The sequence below is a fragment of the Trachypithecus francoisi genome, unplaced genomic scaffold, assembly GCF_009764315.1.
Source record: "Trachypithecus francoisi isolate TF-2019V2 unplaced genomic scaffold, Tfra_2.0 Lachesis_group20, whole genome shotgun sequence".
In the NCBI taxonomy this organism is placed as follows: domain Eukaryota; kingdom Metazoa; phylum Chordata; class Mammalia; order Primates; family Cercopithecidae; genus Trachypithecus; species Trachypithecus francoisi.
In genome coordinates, this window is record NW_022681466.1 from 10,298,420 (window position 1) to 10,317,451 (window position 19,032).

Consider the following 19,032-nt stretch of genomic DNA (forward strand, 5'->3'; position numbering starts at 1 on the left):
GAGATGAGTCACCCTCCACCCTGTCTCACTGCCTGTCTCCACACCTAGTTTTAGCTCCAGTGTGGCCAAGAAGGGGCGATTCCTAACCTAGAACACACGGGTCACAAATACTACCTTTGAAAACAGAAACAAGAATAACCCACTCAAAGCCAGGCTGGTCCCCCCACCAGACCATGGCTTCCAGGCTAAGGCATGAAGACCTTGGCTACTCAATGTTTGAGCCCCATTGTGGCCATGGCTTTTAACTCAGTCATCCCCTAACATCCTCCCTGCCCTCTCAGACAGAGGTGATGTTACAGTGACAGGCGGCTACGCTCCAGGTCTCCATATGCAAAAAATAGCCGGACACAACGCAAGTGCAGAAACAGCAGGAGCACAGTGACACCCTGCCCCGAGAAATCCATGTGGCTTTTGAGAAACAGCAGCCCTCCTGACCCCCAGCTCCTTCTTAATCATGTTGAGCCTACAGCAAATTGTGGAGTGACTTTGCAACCCTAGCCCATGACATTCTGGAACCAGAGGATAGATACAAACAAGGCTAAGATCAAAATTTGCTTTTTTTCCCCCTAAGATAGGGTCTCTGTCACTCAGACTGGAGTGCAGTGGCACAATCACAGCTCACTGCAGCCTCGACCTCCCAGGCTCAAGGGATCTTCCCACCTTAGCCTCCCTAGCAGCTGGAACTAGAGGTGCAGGCCAGTGTGCCTGGCTACTTTTTGTTTTTACAGAGACACAATCTCACTATGTTGCCCAGGCTGGTCTCAAACTCCTGGGCTCAAGCCATCCACCTGCCTCGACCTCCCAAAGTGCTGGGATTACAGGTGTGAACCACCATGCCCAGCCCCAAATTGTATCTGCTTGGCCTCAAGCAGAAAGCCACAGACAACAGAGACCTAAGCTACACGTGATTAAAAAACCCAAAAGCAGAAACAAGAAGTCTTGTGGGTTGCTGCTCCCACCCCGTCCGAATGAGCATAATGCTTGTTGGTTCCACGAGCTTCACGTTCTCCAGGGAAGCCCGGCTTGAGTTTCTCAGAGGCGTGCACTTGGGGTCCCGCTGGGCACCTCGCCCCACACAGCCACAGTTCCAGCTGTTACTCACTCATCACCTGCGTCCTCCACCAGAACGGGAGTCCTATGGTTCCATGTGCGTGGCTCACTGCTCATCTCTAGTGACTAAGACAGTGTCTAGGACTCATATCTGTATATTTATTTATTTATTTTGAGATGGAGCCTCCCTCTGGCCCCAGGCTGGAGTGCAGTGGTGCAATCTCAGCTCACTGCAACCTTTCCCTCCTGGGTTCAAGCAATTTTCCTGCCTCAGCCTCACGAATAGCTGGGATTACAGGCGTGCACCACCATGCCCGGCTAATTTTTGTATTTTTAATAGAGAAGGGGTTTCGTCACATGTTGGCCGGGCTGGTCTTGAACTCCTGACCTCAAGTGATCCACCCACCTCTGCCTTCCAAAGTGCTGGGATTACAGGTATGAGCCAACGTGCCTGGCCTCATATTTGCAAATTAAATATTTTGTAAGAGCAGGTCAATCTTTTCTGGGGAAAAAGGGTAAAAATAGGAAAAAAAAAAAAAAAAGCAATAAATGGGATCTTTCCCACACCTACATCCCAGCTGTGCCAAAAGCACTTTTTGATATCCAGTCTTTTGATTCAAATGCATCAGAGATATAGTCCTCTTTTTGGAAACAAGCACGAAACGGGAGAAGCTATGATCATACACACGATGAGGATATGCCACAGTGAAAATGAGTAAGAGAGGCGTTTGTGTGATGTGGATGAATTCAGTAACCATGCTGAGGCCAAAAAGCCTAGCTTCCAAAAGACCCCACAAAATATCCTTTTTATAAAGTTCAAAACCAAGTAAAACTAAACACTATGTTTAGCACACATGTATGGATAAAGATAGGGAGGGCTAAACCCCAAGTTCAGCAGGTATACCTTTTGTTTCTTTTTTTTTTTCTTTCTTTTTTGAGATGGAGTCTCGCTCTCTCGCCCAGGCTGGAGTGCAGTGGCGCAATCTCGGCTCACTGCAACCTCCACCTCCTGGGTTCAAGCAATTCTCCTGCCTCAGCCTCCTGAGTAGCTGGGATTACAGGTGCTGCCACCACACCCAGCTAATTTTTTGTATTTTTAGTAGAGACAGGGTTTCACAATGTTGGCCAGGCTATTCTCAAACTCCTGACTCTCAAACTCCGATCCACCAGCCTCGGTCTCCCAATGTGCTGGGGTTACAGGCGTGAGCCACTGCGCCCAGCATCTTTATGTTGCTGAGACAGGGTCTCGCTCTGTCACCCAGGTTGGCAGTGGCATGATCACAGCCCCCTGCAGCCTCAGCCTCTGGGGCTCCAGCGACCCTCTTGCCTCAGCCTCACAAGTAGCTGGGACTATAGGCATACGTCACCATGCTCAACTTTTTGTAGGATAGGGTCTCCCCATGTTGCCCAAGCTGGTCTCGAATTCCTGGGCTCACGTGATCTTCCTACGCTGGCTTCCCAAAATGTTGGGATTATAGGTGTGAGCCATCAGCAGGTATACATCCAAGGAGGCAGCAGGGGGAGGGAAAAGGGAGGTAGCGCACAGGTAGTGAATATTCTGGGTCTTGGGTCTGGGTGGTGGGCTCACAGTGCTTCATTATATTATCTACAAAATATTCATAAGTAAGGCCATTCGGGGACCAATGACACCAACGTGTCACAAACGAAGATTGGTTGATCTAAGTCAATGTATCTGAGGTTTTTGGAAGGGAGGGAGACAGACTCTGAAAGCATCCTAGTCTCAGCGAACTATGGCACAAGGAGCAGATGCCACCCACCACCTATTTTTGCAGAGTCTCATTGGAACCTGGCCACGCCCTTTCATTTCTGTATCATCTGTGGCTGCTTCTGAGTAGCTGCAGTAGAGCCGGGTAATTGCCACAGGGGCTGCACTGCTGGCCAAGGCTAAAATACTTACTCTCTGGCTCTTTGCAGAAAAAGTGTGTTGATCCCTGTGCCTGTCCCTAAGACTGCAACTGGCAGAAGAGAAGCTACCCAGTGTGAGGTCTCTGTGGCCGTGGTGGATGCCAGGTCGGTGGCAAAGCTAGCGGGGAGGAAACTGATCAAACACCCAGGTGCCCACACCCTTGCCAGCCCCAGAAGGAGTCACCCAGTGAGGCAAGGGTTGCCTATCTTTTCTTTTCTGTCTTCTCTATCTCTTTTCTCTTAAAGTTATAAGAATGTATTAAGTGACGTGCTATTTAAACAATGTTGGTTCTATCACTTAGAAAGACTAAGAGGTTTTAGCTTTGGTTCAGACTCTGTTAATGTCTCAGCCTGTGGCTAAGCACCAAGTGATCTGTTTCCTGAAATTGTGCCCGTCTGACCTTGGGTGCCCCTGAAAGGCCAGTGTTTATTTGGCTAAAACATCTGAAGGGCTTAAATGACCTGGAATCTCCATCTGTGCCTGTGGCCCCTGAAAACAGACTGTCACCCAGGCCGGAGTGCAGTGGCATGATCAGCTCTGGGAGATGCATCTGCAGTACATGGGCTAGACACACCACTGAAACCCACACAGGTTCCTATTTTTGTATATAGGTGGTTTCCCAAATGGGACTTCGTTTTAAAGGCAAGACTAGGCCGGGCGCGGTGGCTCAAGTCTGTAATCCCAGCACTTTGGGAGGCCGAGGCAGGCGGATCACAAGATCAGGAGTTCAAGACCAGCCTAGCCAACGTGGCGAAACCCCGTGTCTACTAAAAATACAAAAAATTAGCCAGGCGTGGTGGTAGGCACCTGTAATCCCAGCTACTCGGGAAGCTGAGGCAGGAGAATCGCTTGAGCCCAGGAGGCAGGGATAGTGAGCCGAGACTGCACTACAGCATTCCAGCCTGGGCAACAGAGTGAGACTCCATCTCAATCAATCAATCAATAAAGGTAAGATTAGGGAAGGACTCCGTATGAGGGAATGTGCCCTGGAGGACGGTATGACAGATTGCCATTTTTTTTTTTTTTTTTGAGACAAGTCTCACTCTGTAACCCAGGCTGGAGTGCAGTGGTGCAATCTCAACTCACTGCAACCTCTGCCTCCTGAGTTCAAGTGATTCTCCTGCCTCAGCCTCCTGAGTAGCTCAGATTATAGGCACATGCCACCATGCTCGGCTAATTTTTGTATTTTTAGTAGAGACGGGGTTTCGCCATGTTGGCCAGACTGGTCTCGAACTCCTGACCTCAGGTGATCTGCCCACTTCAGCCTCCCAAACTGCTGGAATTACAGGCGTGAGCCACTGCACCGGCCCCAGATTGCCCATTTTAAAGAGGCCTAAGAGTCTCTGAGGCAATGATGCAAACACAGATCTTAGAGACTCGGGTATCAGTTCTGGCATCACCATTATCAATGATGTATTTACCCCGGGTGGGCCTCTCGCGCTTAGCATATGTTCTGGAACTCTTGCAAGCGTTTCCTGGCTTCTTCAAGAAACTGCTTGTGCAACTTGTTTTGCTCTAAAATCTGCTGCTGCTGGTCTCAGATCATCTGACTGTGCCAGTCGTCGTCGGCGAGGCTGGTGCCCGATGGGGAAGTGGTGCTGAGCTCAGATCCTCTCTCCCTTTCCCGGGCTCTTGTGGAGGAGGACTTCAGATGCGCCAGTCGAGCCCTTCTTTGCTCCCTCCTCTCTTTTTCTTTTTTTTTTTGAGACGGAGTCTTGCTCTGTGGCCCAGGCTGGAGCGCAGTGGCCGGATCTCAGCTCACTGCAAGCTCCACCTCCCGGGTTCAGGCCATTCTCCTGCCTCAGTCTCCCAAGTAGCTGGGACTACAGGCGCCCGCCACCTCGCCCGCTAGTTTTTTGTATTTTTAGTAGAGACGGGGTTTCACCGTGTTAGCCAGGATGGTCTCGATCTCCTGACCTCGTGATCTGCCCGCCTCGGCCTCCCAAAGTGCTGGGATGACAGGCTTGAGCCACCGCGCCCGGCCCCTCCTCTCTTTTTCTAACTCAGCCTTGTAGTGGATTTCCAAGCTCATATGTGGGTGTTCCGTTCGTTCAAGCGATTCCAGTTGTTTCTGTCTTCTCTGCTCCATTTCTGCTTTCTGCCTTTGCCTGGATGCCGTTGAACCCGCTCTGTCTGTCTGGTCTTGAAGGTGGAGCTGAAGGAGCCCTCTGCCAGCGTGCCCAGTTTGGGGGCCTCGTGTCCAGATTCAGTGCTATAGAATAATGAGTCCCCTTCACTGATAAATATACCTGCCTCAGGAGACAATGTTCGACTTTCATTTCTAAACGTGGGCTTGACCTTGCCCATTAACGTTTTCAAGTTGGTCTTGGACGCTGCCTGCTGCTCCGCCTCCTCTGCTAGGCTCCTGGGTTCCCCGGCGGGCAGCATCTCTGCGTCTGCCGTTTTCTTCCCCCTTGGGGTCCCAGCGCCACATTCTTGCATCTCTGAGAAGGCACGCCCTTCCCCGGGGCTCTGGTCCATCCTGGGTTTCAGTGCCAGGTACAAGCGCAGGTGTTTTTTCAGCTTTCTGTTTATATTAAACAACTCTTCAAAGGCCAACTCCAGCTCTTTCTGCCACTTGTTCTTCTCCTGGAGCATGCACTGAGATGCTGGGGACACAGCTTCCCTTCTGTGGCTGGAACCAGCTGGCCACAGCTGCCCGAGGTCTCTCAGCTTCCCCTCTGGACTCTGTCCCCGAGAGCGACTGGTCAGGGCTGGAACAAAGCAAACTGCCCCCTGTCCCAGTGGCCTCCTCCCTGCCTGAGCTGTTCCTTTCTCTTTTCCCTCCACATGCCTGATTCCTCCCACAGCAGCCACGAGTGGGTCTGGCCTTTCTAGGTCCGCCCCTCTGCTCCTCCGAGGGCGGATGGCACCACGGCCCCCCCGGACTTGGTCGAAGGTTCTCGCCTTCCCTTTCTCTTCTCAGGCAAAGCCAGGTGAGAATTCATCTGACCCATGGCTTTTGTAGTCTGTGGTTTCTCTGGGCTCGCTGCCGTCTTCCGGGGCCTGGAGGGCCTGGGGTGTTGCTGGCCCAACTCTTCCCTGCAACTCCCCTCTTCACTAGGGACTGCTCTATGCTTCTCCTTGGCCCTTGGGGGCCTGGCTCATCTCCGCTGGACGGGCCCCTCTGAGTCGGGCTCATTTTCCCTGGCCCGTCCTCCTCTCCAGCCTAACAGACGCGCTGACTGCAGTCGGTCCAGGCCTCCGACGTGCAGGTACCGCGCCTCCCGACACCCTCTCCTCAACTCCTCAGCCAAGCGCTGGAGCTGGTAGCTTTTCCATAGCTTGGCATCCGCTCTTTTCTGCAGAGCAAGATCGCCTGTGCCCAGGGCTTGTAGCAATTTGTGCTTTTTCGTCCAAAGCAGGGCTTCGTTATCAGGACAGAGGCTCAGCCACATGGCTCCGTCCATGTTTCTGTTCCTGTCTGCGAACCCGGCAGACGCAGTTTCCCAGGGAAGGTGCTTGGAGCAAGAGTGGAGGGTTCAAGGGCCGCCCCCAAGCCTGAGGAGCCGCAGAAGCCACGACCGTTGCACAGCAAACCTACGAGGAAGGGAGCACCAGTGCAACGTTCCGGAGCTCCCAGGAGAGTGAGCAAAGCCCTGAAGACAAGCACACAGGATTCTCACTGTGAGGACAGGCTGCAAAATGTGCCCCTCCGAGTTCTCCTGACGCGTGCCCGCCAGGGCCCACTCTCAGCCTCCCAATTTCTGTCCTGCACACTTTTGACAAGAGCCTGCAGGGCAGCTGTTTTGAACAGAGTGTGGTTTTGTTTCCCAGGGGACATCGGCAATGCCTGGAGACATTTTCTGTTGTCACAAATGCAGGGAGGAGGTGCTCCTGGCCTGCAGTTGAGTGGAGGCGAGGGAGGCTGCTAAATACCCCACACTGCACAGGAGGGCTGCCCAAGACAGCGAATAACCCAGCCAGAGATGGCAGTAGTGCCAAGACTGAGAATCCCACCCTAAGGGGCAAGTGTTAGGATGCAGGTAGGGGTGAAGGGGTGCAAAGGGCAGCCCTTGGAAACAAATATTCAGAAGAGCAGGTGAATGTAAAAGAGGAAGTCTGGGCCTCTGGAGGGAGAACTGCTCGTAAAGGAAAGGAGGAAAAGACGGAGGAGGGAGGAGCCTGCCAAGCATGTGTGTGTGCAGGGCTGCGTGTGCGTGTGTGTGGAGTGTGTGTGCATGTGTGTGCAGGGGTGTGTGTGCACGTGTGTGAATGCATGTGCAGGGGTGTGTGTGTGTGCATGCATGTGTGTGCAGGGGTGTGCAGGGGTGTGTGTGCAGGGGTGTGTAGGGGTGTGTGTTCAGGGATGTGCACGGGTGTGTGTGCAAGGATGTGTGTGCATGGGTGTGTGTGGAAGTGTGTGTGTGTAGGAGTGTGTGTGGAGGAATGCGTGTGTGCAGGTGTGCGTGCAGGGGTGTGTGTGCAAGGATGTGTGTGCATGTATGTACAGGGGTGTGTGCAGGGATGCGTGCATGCGTATGTGCATGTGTGTGCAGGGGTGTGTGTACGTGCGCATGTGTGTGTAGAAGTGTGTGTGTGCAGGGGTGCGCAAGGATGTGTGTGCATGTGTGTGCAGGGATGTGTGTGTAGAAGTGTGTGTGCAGGGATGTGTGTGCATGTGTATGCAGGGGTGTGTATGCAAAGGTGTGTGTGCAGGGGTGTGTGCATGTGCACATCTGTTTGTTTCTGTGATCATGTCTGCACAACTGTGTGTACAGGGGGGTGTGCAGGTATGTGTATGTGTGCATGTCAGTGTGTGTATGTGTATGTGTCCGTGTGGGGCATGCAGGTATGTATGTGCGCATGCATGTCTGATACTTAAATCCAGTAGAAACCAAACAGAGAGGAGGAGAAGCTGGTGTTAGCTCTGTTTTCATGATTCCCAGCTCTTTCCTTTTATAATGATCAGAGAGGGACTCTCTCAGTTCTCTTTGGCATCAGGAAGGGACCCATGCTTTTTCAGGCCTTCCCAGGAAAGGAGGGACATTTACATAAAGAGTATGGGATTTTGTCTGTTGCTACAGGCAGGTGATGCCAGAAACAGCCAGATCTGTGAGCTGCAGGAACGGCAAGGGACAGTCACAGTCGATATGGAGTCCCCCTCCACTGCCCCTTCCCTTCTTTCATCTTAGTCTATGTGGAACCAGGCTAAGCATTTGGAGTCAAATATAGTTGCAGGAGTCAGAAAATACTGTATCTGTATTACAGCTAACATTAACCGTGCAGGCTCCCCTCCGAGCACTTGCCATGTATCTGTTCATCTTTTTTACAGTAATCCTTTGAGATACGAAGCTCCTACCCCCCTCCCCCAGTTTACAGACAGGGAAACCGAGGCAGGCAGGGATGAAGATGATTAACCCAGATCACACAGCTGGTAAGTGGCAGAGACAGGCCCTCTGCTGCTCGGACGAACCCCAGCACCTTTGACCAACCTCAGGTGGTCACACTGCAGCTGGCTTTGACTTAAGTCTTGTAGTGGGAGGTCCTTGCACCTCTTGGTAAATCAGATCACACATTTAGAATAGTGGTTAATATGATATTGAGCCAGTCTGCTAACCACCATGATGATCGAGAGAGAGGGAGAGAGAAAGCTGGGCCCTTAAATGCAATGATTGAGATTTTTGACACAGGTGCCACGGCAATTTAATGCAGAGAAAGAATGGGTTTTTGTTTTTCAACAAATGATGCTGGCACAGTTGGATATCCACGGGCAAAAAATGGGAATTCACAGCCTTATCTCACCCTATATACAAAAAGTAACTCACAATGGATTATAGCCTTCATGTAACATCTACAACTATAAACGCTTAGAAGAAAACGTAGATGTATATTCATGACCTTGAGTTAGGCAAAGGTTCCTTAGATATAAGACCAAAAGCACAACCAATAAAAGAAGAAACTGATAAGCTGAACATCATCAAAATAAAAAATAAAAAAATAAAACCTTTGTGCTTCAAAAGATACCGAAAGTGAAGTGAAAATACGAAGTACGGACTGGAAGGAAATATTTGCAAATCATATATCCAACAGAAGACTTGAATCCAGAACATACAAACAACTCTTACTAGCCAGTAAGATGGCAAATAATCCCATCTGAAAATCAGCCAAAGGCGGCCAGGTGTGGCAGCTCACACCTGTAATCCCAGCACACTGGGAGGCTGAGGCAGGTGGATCACTTGAGGTCAGGAGTTCGAAACCAGCGTAACCAACACGGTGAAACCCCGTCTCTACCAAAAATACAAAAACTAGCCAGGTGTGGTGGCATGCACCTATAATCCCAGCTACTCGGGAAGCTAAGGCAGGAGAATTGCTTGAATCCAGGAGGTAGAGGTTGCAACGAGCTGAGATCGCACCATTGCACTCCAGCCTGGACGACAGAGTGAGACTCTGTCTCAAAAATAAATAAAAATAAAAATCAGCAACAGATTTAAATAGATATTTCACCAAAGAACACAGATGTATGGCTAGTACAGCACATAAAAGATGTTCAACGGCAGCGGTCTTTAGGGAAACGCACGCTGACCCTGCAGTGTCCTGCCACCTCACGTCCACTCTGACGGCGATCGTCAAAAAGACAGACAGCAGCAACTGTGGGTGAGGAAGGAGGGGGAGGAATTGGAACCCTGTGCACACTGCTGGTGGGAATGGAAAATGGTGCAGCCACTTTGGAAAACAGTCTGGCAGTTTCTTAAAAAGGGAAGCACAGACTTACCCTATGACCCAGAGATTCCACTCCTAGGTCTATAAGCAAGAGAAGGCCTGAGTCCACGAAAAGAAACCAAAGCTTGGAGAAGATGAATAACTTTCCCAGCTCACATGGAGGAGCTGGCCTCAGACACCAAAGACCACCAGGAACGGCCATGGGGATGTCCAATTAGGTGGAGTGAGGTCGGGGCAGGTGAATGTCCCTCTGTGTGTCTCGGAAGGCGCCTGGAGGCCCTGAGCTTCACAGTCTATTTCTGTGCCAAGAGCCATTGGCTCACACCCCTTGTCAACCAACAACAACTAGCAAAACCTGGACAAGTGTCCCCTGCTCTGGAAGTGCCCCCAGCCCATTCAATGACCTCAGTGCACCCTGTGCCAGCCCCACTGGCGCAGGCATCCCAATGAAGCAACGTCGGTTTTCCTGGAGACACACAAACGGGTAAAAACTTCACACATCTGGGCAGAGATCTTTGGGATAAGTCCAGAAAATTGCAGCCAGCTCCATCATTCAGGAATTGATCCCCACTCTGACACCATCAGATGCAACCTCGTCCCTGCTGCCCCAGCTCTCCTTGCTCTCCCCTCTGAGACCCTCCCCACTCACTAACTTGAGGCAGAGGGCAGGGTCTCACGTGGACTCGCGCAGGCGCTGGCAGGGAAGGTAACTGAGTGTTAGTTGAGCCCAAGATGACCAAGGAGAAACAGCTGTTCACCTGCTACACAGCCTGCTGGGACGCCTGCCTCTGCCTGTGACGCCCGGCCTGATCTCCAGGCAGCCCAGAGTCTCTCCAGCTCTGCCAGACAGGACGTCGGGTGCCCTTGGCAGGACACTTGCCAAGGAAGAGAGCCATGGTTCCAATCAGGGCCCTCGCTACAGCTCCCCTCCCAGAGGCACCTGCCCTCTTTGGTTGCTTAGAATATTCTGGAAGGGGCAGGGGTCCTGGTACACCTCTGTCCTCTACATCCTCCAAGTGTTCTGAGCATCTTGGGCTGCTTTGGTGTTTTCTACTCCCCAACTGCCCTCAGGTCCTGTCCCTCAGAGCTGAGAAGACTGCCTTCCGCTGGCTGCCTTCAACCACTCGGGGAAACCACAGCTCCTCGCTCCACAGAAGCCGCACTCGGAGTAGCAGACAGGAAGGCGAGTGGACACCAATCTGGCCTCCGGACGGCACCAGGGCCTCCCACAGAGCGGAGTGGACACTGGGCCCATTCTCCTCTCTTGCTCTCTGCAGGAGCCAGTCCACGGCAGCTCCACCCCAGACCGATCCGATCCCAGCGCCTGGGCCCAGGAATGTGCTCAGCCACCAGATTCTCAGCGATTCTCACCAAAGTCAGGCAACCTCTGGCCTACAGCTTGAGAAGGACGTCCAAGCAGCTCACCTTTCCCTGGGCGGCTGCTCAGACAGCTTTTTTTTTTTTTTTTTTGAGACCGAGTCTCGCTTTGTGGCCCAGGCTGGAGTGCAGTGGCCGGATCTCAGCTCACTGCAAGCTCCGCCTCCCGGGTTTACGCCATTCCCCTGCCTCAGCCTCCCGAGTAGCTGGGACTACAGGCGCCCGCCACCTCGCCCGGCTAGTTTTTTGTATTTTTTAGTAGAGACGGGGTTTCACGGTGTTAGCCAGGATGGTCTCGATCTCCTGACCTCGTGATCCACCCATCTCGGCCTCCCAAAGTGCTGGGATTATAGGCTTGAGCCACCGTGCCCGGCCTCAGACAGCTTTTCAGCCCAGGCGGTCCCCACCCAGGGACCCTCCACCCAGGCAGCATGGAAGTACCAGGGCCCACAAGCAGACCCCCTGCCCCCCGCTGGCCTTCTCACCCCCCTCCAAAGGCGACTCCAGGCCTGCCGTGCACTCCTGTGACATCAGGGCGGAGTAGGGGATGAGCATCACAGCCGTAGGGAGTGTGAGGCCCCCAGAATGGGGGCGCCACGGTCAGACAGGCCTGCGTCCCGGCTGCAGGATAGCAGGTCCTGTGGTTCACTGTGAGACCTCCGCCTCTCTCGTCCGCCTCACGCTGTCCCCTCACACCCCCAAGGTGTGACGGCGTTTGAACAATGCACGTGCCCATCTGGAGCCTTGGGGTGGGCCTGTGAGAGAGTGGCCTGCCCACCCCAGTCCCCGACAGGTGCGCGGTCCTGCGGCTAAGCAGGGGCAGTCATGACAAAGGCTCAGGCCCTCCAACTACCAGGCTGTGTTGTAATGAGGCTGCTGGAGCCCCAGGCACCATGACGGGAATGGGTGAATCCACCCACGGTGGGTGACTCTCAGTGGGATACTAGCCTGGTACACTTGGACACCCCAAAATCAATGCAGACATCGCATCCCCAGGAGAAGGCCCCCCAACAGACATAGGGGACAACGGCAAGCCTGGCCGTCCCTGAGGATAATGGCAGGACTCAGAGTGCCTCTCTCCTCCTCAAGGCATGAACTGGCCCCTCCAGACACAAGGACGACCTTTTCTTCCCACCTTGGCCTGTAACAGACACGACACAGGCCATACTCTTAGCTAGAGTCACCACAAAATGATCCGGGGCGTGAGTGTGAAAACAGGAGCCAATGGGGCTGCTGTGTTGGTTTTCCTGGAGACATGGAAATGGGTACAAACTTAAAACATCTGGGCAGAGATCTTTGGGATAAACTCCAGAAACTGACAGCCAGCTCCATCATTCAGGAATTGACTTCCCCCATGACACCATCGGATGAAACCTTGTCCCTGCCACCCCCCGCTCTCCTTGCTTTCCCCTCTGAGCCCACAAAAAGAAAGAAAAGCTCAGAGTGGCTGAATAACGTTCCCCGCTTACACGGAGGAGCTGGGTTTGAATCCAGACATCACGCTGATCAACACGCAGACCCACAGGGTTTCGTACTCTTCCGGCATTTCACACACATCTCTCACCATCTCACCACCTCACCATAGGAGGTGAGGCCTGTTCCTCTCCACACAATCTGACAGGGAAATTGAGACTCAGAGAGGTTAAGTAACTTGCCTAAGGCCACACGGCTCGTCATCAGGGCAGCAGGGATTCCAGGCCAAGCAGGCAGGCCCCTGATCCAGTCTCCTAGCCTGCCGCCCAGGGAGGTCAGAGCTGGAAACCACTTCCACAGCACAAGGAGACTCTGCTCAGACTGTGCTTGGCCTCCCATGACCTGTGACCTCCCTGGCCCTCCTGTGACTCTGGCAGGTGTACTGAGCTTCTGATGGGTGGGAAAGCCTGCAAGGGGCCTGCGTGCATTCTGTGTGCATTGACCCAGGACACCATGGTTGGTGCCTCCGAGTTCATCACGTTGACCATCCCCATCTTTCTGCTCGAGTACCTGATTTGTCAACATGCGCAGAAGGCTGAGACCCAGCCATGGTGCTACTTGAATCTTGTTAAAAGTCAGGCTCTGATTCAATAGTCTGGGCCCAAGACTCTGTATTTCTTCTTCTTTTTTTTTGAGACGGAGTCTTGCTCTGTTGCCCAGGCTGGAGTGCAGTGGTGCAATCTCAGCTCACTGCAACCTCCACCTCCTGGGTTCATGCAGTTCTCTTGTCTCAGCCTCCTGAGTAGCTGGGATTACAGGCACGTGCCACCATGCCTGGCTAATTTTTGTATTTTTAGTAGAGATGGGGTTTCACCATGCTGGCCAGACTGGTCTCAAACTCCTGACCTCAAGTGATCCGCCCACTTGGCCTCCCAAAGTGCTGGGATTCCAGGCGTGAGCCCCTGCGCCCTGCAAGACTCTGCATCTCTAAACTGCCAGGATTCCAGGCGTGAGCCCCTGTGCCCCGCCAGACTCTGCATCTGTAAAGCGCTCCCAGGGATGCTGATGCTGCTGTCTGTGCTGTCTGGGGGACCACACTTGGAGTACTGTGGTCCTGGCAAACCATCTTTTCCAGGATGCTGCATCTTGCTCTGCCTTCCTCCCCTGCCAGCAGCTCAGCCCTAATCATCTCTCACCTGAGGCCCTTAAAAGCCTCACCAGTCAGCCTCTCTGCCCCAACCCCCAGGCCTGTACCCTGTCCTCTCCTGCACTGCGGCCCGGCGCTGTCTGAGCGGCCTGGTTACATTTCAGCAGCCCCCATGTGATTCCCTGCTGTCCACACCAGCAAGTCTGAGTGCAGCCCACAGCCACCTGCATCACTATCAGCTGAGCTACTAGTGAAGGGGTAGATTCCTGGGCCTCGCCCCTGACAGATCCTATCCCAGCCCCTGTGGGAGGAGCCCAGGAATGCGGCCAGTTCACCAGCTGCCCTGCCAAAGCCTGGCAATCTCTGGGCCTAGAGGCTTGAGAACGGTCAAGCAGCTCGCCCTGACTCCCCTGGGACCCACCCCAGCCTGGAGCGCCGCACATCAGACAGGGCTGGCAGGGCTCCTGGCCATCCCCAAACGCCCCACACCCAGCAGCGCCTGGACCGTGCTCATGCGGGTTCCTCGTGACATGGACACACCCCCTTCCCCATCCTACCCACATGTCCCCAGCCCAGGCCTTGTTCCCACTCCCCCAGGACACCCCAACCCTCCAAGGGAACAAAGAGAATGCTCTTCCCTTTCTCCAGAAGCCCAGCACCCGGGACACACAGTCGAGCGCTTTGTCTTTGAAACATAAAAATAGCTACAGAAGGGCTCCCATGAGCTGGCATCGGCCAGAGGGAGAACATTTCCATATAATTAGAGCTTACCCTTTCATATGGAAAGTTAGACATTTCTCTGTCTACGGAGCCTACATAGAATATGTAATTTGACCTTCTTTGGGGGAAACTTTGGATTGCCTTTGGAATGATAACATAGGAAATCCTTCGAGGGCTTTTAAAATGTAGAGAACAGAGGTCCCATAAACTATGTGACCCTGGAACGCAATTTGGGTTTTTTAAGTCACCTTTTTAGAGCTTCCTGTGTCCTCCCCTCCCTGGTCGTAACTGTGTGTCTGACAGCAGCCACACAAACAAGCGTATTAAAATTGTGTTTTTTTGGCCGGGTGTGGTAGCTCACGTCTGTAATCCCAGCACCTTGGAAGGCTGAGGTGGGCGGATCACCTGAGGACAGGAGTTCAAGACCAGCCTGAGCGACATGGTGAAACCTCGTCTCCACTAAATACAAAAAATTAGCCAGGCGTGGTGGTATACGCCTGTAATCCCAGCTACTTGGGAGGCTGAGGCAGGAGAATCGCTTGAACCCAAGAGGCAGAGGTTGCAGTGAGCCAAGATTGTGCCACTGTACTCTAGCCTGGGCAACAAAGCAAGACTCAGTTTCAAAAAAAAAAAAGTGTTTTTTAATAAAGTAAGTAGAGTCCGAGGTGGCGGTGGGCTCTTCCACAGGACCACGGCCTGAGCTTGCACACCTGACCATATCACTTCAACACCAGATACAGATGACCCATGGGGAAGGTGGAAAATTGTTGTTAGACTCTAGCCTAGGTTTTACCAGCTTGCACACCTGGCCGAATCTTACACAATAAAAGGGAATGGGAACACATCTAAAACTTATATGTAGATCCCTAAATCCAACTATGCAGGTACAGAGGGGGTGTATGGAGCAGCACAGGGGACAAAAGACGCTGGGTCACCAGAAGGGCCAACGTGACTATCCCCTGCGGGAACAGAAATGCCTCTAACATGCAAGCGAATGGTGCAGCCCAGCTGGCCAGACCTCACCTGGCCGTGCTAGAATGCAGTGGGAAAGCGGCACACTGTGGTGCCCAGGATGCCGGCAGGCATAACACCACGTCCACGGGCACTGCCTGTTCCCACCCTACAGGATGCCACAGCATCAGACGAGACAGCCCGTGCGAAGCGCCGAGAATGGAGTCTGGCTCCTGGGAAGGCTCAGGAAACGCCCAGAGCTCAGCGTAGATAGCCACGTGGTGCTGAATTACACATGCGAGAAACCGATGGGCAGATGTGGAGCTAAATGACCGTAAACAGCTATGACGTGCCTGTGCTCTAGAAATGGCCAATTTGATCATGTCATGGGATAAAGTTTCAAAATCAATAAAACCGTGATGAAATAATCAGGAATAAACCTATCAAGACATGTTCAAGGCCTAAAGGAGATGCACAGGTTGAAGAATAAGGAGCAAATCTGAATGAAGGAGAGGTGTGTCTTCCTGGACAGTTCTCGGGAGAGGAGGAGGGTGGTAAGGACTGGGAGAAGAGGCCGCAGGCTTGGAGTCAGGAGGAGAATGAAATAAACAGGTCCTAGGAAGAAAAACCAAAGGAGGTGAGGTGGGGCAGGGGTGTTTGCAAAGGATAGAAAAATGTAGAATGGCAGAGTATGGTGCTTAACAGTACTAACTATGTGACCTAGGCCAAGCTGCTTCACTCTGGGTGCCTGTTTGCTCTTCAGGATGGGGATGATAACGACAGCAGCACCCATCTAGAGATGCCAGCGCTTGTCACCACGAGAGGCACCTGAAATGCTTGGGGAAGAGGGGTGGTACTTACTGTGTGTGTCTCCAGATGACTGAGCTAGACCACCCAGAACACATTACAGAGAAGCAGAAGCTGGCAGCGGGGCAGGAAGCCCTCTCTCCAGAATTGTCTTGAAATCATTGGGCTGACTTGATAGGTAGTGAGACGCCCATCACTGGAGGCATCCAAGCCAAGCCCAGATAAAACAAACATGAGAAACATTTTTAACTCCGTTTCTCTGAGTTCTAGCCTCTAAAAATACCCTCCGTGACACCCTGCGTGCTGCCAGAGCCTTGGTTTTCACCCTCTTCTCCCCAACTCTTAGCTAAGTTCTGGTGGCGGCGAGGGGACGGGGGTCCCAAGCCACTGCACTGGGTTTTGGTTTCACTATGTTGCCCAGGCTGGAGTGCGATCTCAGCTTACTGCAACCTCCACCTTCCGGGTTCAAGCAATTCTCCTGTCTCAGCCTTGCCGAGTAGCTGGGACTACACCCACACACCACCACACCCAGCTAATTTTTGTGTTTTTAGTAGAGACAGGGTTTTACCGTATTGGTCAGGCTGGTTTCAAACTCCTGACCTCAGGTGATCCACCCGCCTCAATCTCCCAAAGTGCTGGGATTCCAGGCGCAAGCCACCACGCCCAGCCTGCACTGGGTTTTGGACTGGCTGTGTTAGCATCACCTGGGGCGGGGGTGGGTCACGTTAGAATGAGTCCCGGCTAGGCCCCCAGCAGGCTTTTTCACCCAACTCCTGGGGCCGCAGCTCATGAATCTGTGTGTACCCATCCCCAGGGCTGGGTCAGCTCTCCAGGGCAGAGATGGTTGGGCAGGCGGCCTCTGAGGACAAGCTCCGGCTCAGGCCTCCCCTCGACCAGCTTCACAGAGACAGACACTGAGGCAGACTGACCTCCAAACTCCCAGCTGAGACGCCAGCTCCCCATGTGGGGGGCTTACAGCTGATGCAACTGGTGGCTCATTAAACATACCTCGAAGCGTCAATGACCACTTCCCTGCAAACCTCAAGATCCCAAGCACCCAGCCTAGGTGAGGGGTCCCCAACCCCAGCAGCTGTTCCTGCTTCCTGAAGACCGCCCCCTACAACTCCTCCAATAACCATATTCATCTCCAACCCAGTCTCACCAGCTTCCCTCACCCTCCTTCCAATCAAACTGCCTGTGGGGAGCCCTGCGGTGCAAGGACTTTGCCACAGGTCTTATGAACACAAGGCTTGGAGCCCCTCCTTGGCCCACTCTCCGAGGCCCTCTTGGGAGCCTCACTGAACAGCTGGGCATGGAAAGAGCCCCACCCTCATCACAGATGGGAGCAGATACAGAGAGCTTTGACCTCCCCCCCACCGGTGATCTCAAGGGCCCACTGACCAAAGGTGGCTGGAATCACTTCCCCGCCTCCACCTGCAGCCCGGCCTCTGTCCTGGCTGGCTACCCATAGCAGGCTGTTGCCATGGGAACAGCAGAGCTGTTAAGCTGTGACATCATGGCAGAGGTGAGGTCAGGGACAGTTGCGAGCGAGCCAGAGGGCAAGCGTGTAGGTCAGGGGATCAATCACAAAGATTTGGCTCAAGCAGCCGGGAGCCATAGGGACATCTGAAGGTGCCTGTTTAAGGAGGTGTGGGTGAACAAGGACAGTGCAATATACAAATGCTCGTGGCCACACCAGGCAGAGGACATCTTCCTGTCCCCAGACGGCAGCATGGAGACCTCCCTGGGATGTCATTCTCTCTGAGCTGTCAGGCCATTAAGGAGGTACACTTCAAGGTCAGGTTCCTGACAACACTTGCCATCCCTTCTCCTGTAGGGACAGCATCTGTTCACGCTGCTGAACAGCCATCGTTAAGCTGAAACCCACAGGAGGCGGGGGAAGAAAGAGTCCCATCAACCACCTGCCCACACAGGAGGAGAAGCCACACACACTGGACCTCGCTTTTAGGGCTAGTTCCCCACAGACTGTGTGATCGGAAGGATGGGCGAGGAAGCTGGCAGGGCGAGGCTGGGGATGAATATGGGGCACTGGAGGAGTCTGGCCGGGGTGGGGGGTGGTCTCCAGGAAGCAGGAGTAGCTGCTAGAGTTGGGGACTCCGACCTAGTCTGAGTGCCTGGAATCTTAAGGTTTGTGGGAAAGTGATGACTGGCATTGTCAAGATATGTTTTTTGGCCGGGCGCGGTGGCTCAAGCCTGTAATCCTAGCACTTTGGGAGGCCGAGACGGGCGGATCACGAGGTCAGGAGATCGAGACCATCCTGGCTAACACGGTGAAACCCTGTCTCTACTAAAAATACAAAAAACTAGCCGGGCGAAGTGGCGGGTGCCTGTAGTCCCAGCTACTCGGGAGGCTGAGCAGGAGAATAGCGTAAACCCGGGAGGCGGAGCTTGCAGTGAGCTGAGATCCGGCCACTGCACTCCAGCCTGGGCGACAGAGCTAGACTCCATCTCAACAAAAAAAAAAAAAAAAAAAAAAGATATGTTTTTTGTTTGTTTTTTAGACAGTCTTGCTCTGTTGCCCAGGCTGGAGTACAGTGGCACAATCTCGGCTCACTGCAACCTCCGCCTCTCGGGTTCAGGTAATTCTAGTGCCTCAGCCTTCTGAGTAGCTGGGACTATAGGTGCATGCTACCATGCCCAGCTAATTTATATATATATATACACACACATATTATATATATACACACATATATATATATATATAATATATATATATATATATATATATATAATATATATATATATTTTTTTTTTTTAGCAGAGATGGGGTTTTACCATGTTGGCTAGGCTGGTCTTGAACTCCTGACCTCAAGTGATTCCCCTGCCTCAACCTCCCAAAGTGCTAGGATTACAGGTGTGAGCGACTGCATCCAGCCCAAGATATGTTTTAGGAAGCCACCAGTTGGATCATCTGTAAGCAACTCACTAGAAGCTTCTAGCATCCTCCACAAATTCG

General features: G+C 52.9%; 2 protein-coding genes across 3 annotated transcripts in view; both read right to left on the minus strand.

Annotated features, from left to right (window-relative positions):
• TIMP2 (TIMP metallopeptidase inhibitor 2) overlaps positions 1-19,032 on the minus strand; it is a 74,597-nt gene that overhangs the window by 35,170 nt on the left and 20,395 nt on the right. The window contains exons 1-2 of one of the 2 annotated variants that reach the window (XM_033182451.1): positions 17,457-17,547; positions 16,110-16,251 (exon numbers count right to left, since the gene is read on the minus strand). The exons of the other annotated variant lie outside the window; for it this stretch is intronic. Of the exons in view, the coding sequence (XP_033038342.1) occupies position 16,110 (1 nt within the window). The 5' untranslated portion in view covers positions 16,111-16,251; positions 17,457-17,547. Of the gene's footprint in view, positions 1-16,109; positions 16,252-17,456; positions 17,548-19,032 lie in introns of those variants that run through there. 2 annotated transcript variants of the gene reach the window in all.
• On the minus strand, positions 4,281-6,596 carry CEP295NL (CEP295 N-terminal like). Its single transcript, XM_033182452.1, is given in 4 exon segments — positions 4,281-4,656; positions 4,951-5,140; positions 5,143-5,862; positions 5,865-6,596. Coding segments are annotated over 4 exon segments (1,671 nt in total). The 5' UTR covers positions 6,388-6,596; the 3' UTR covers positions 4,281-4,418.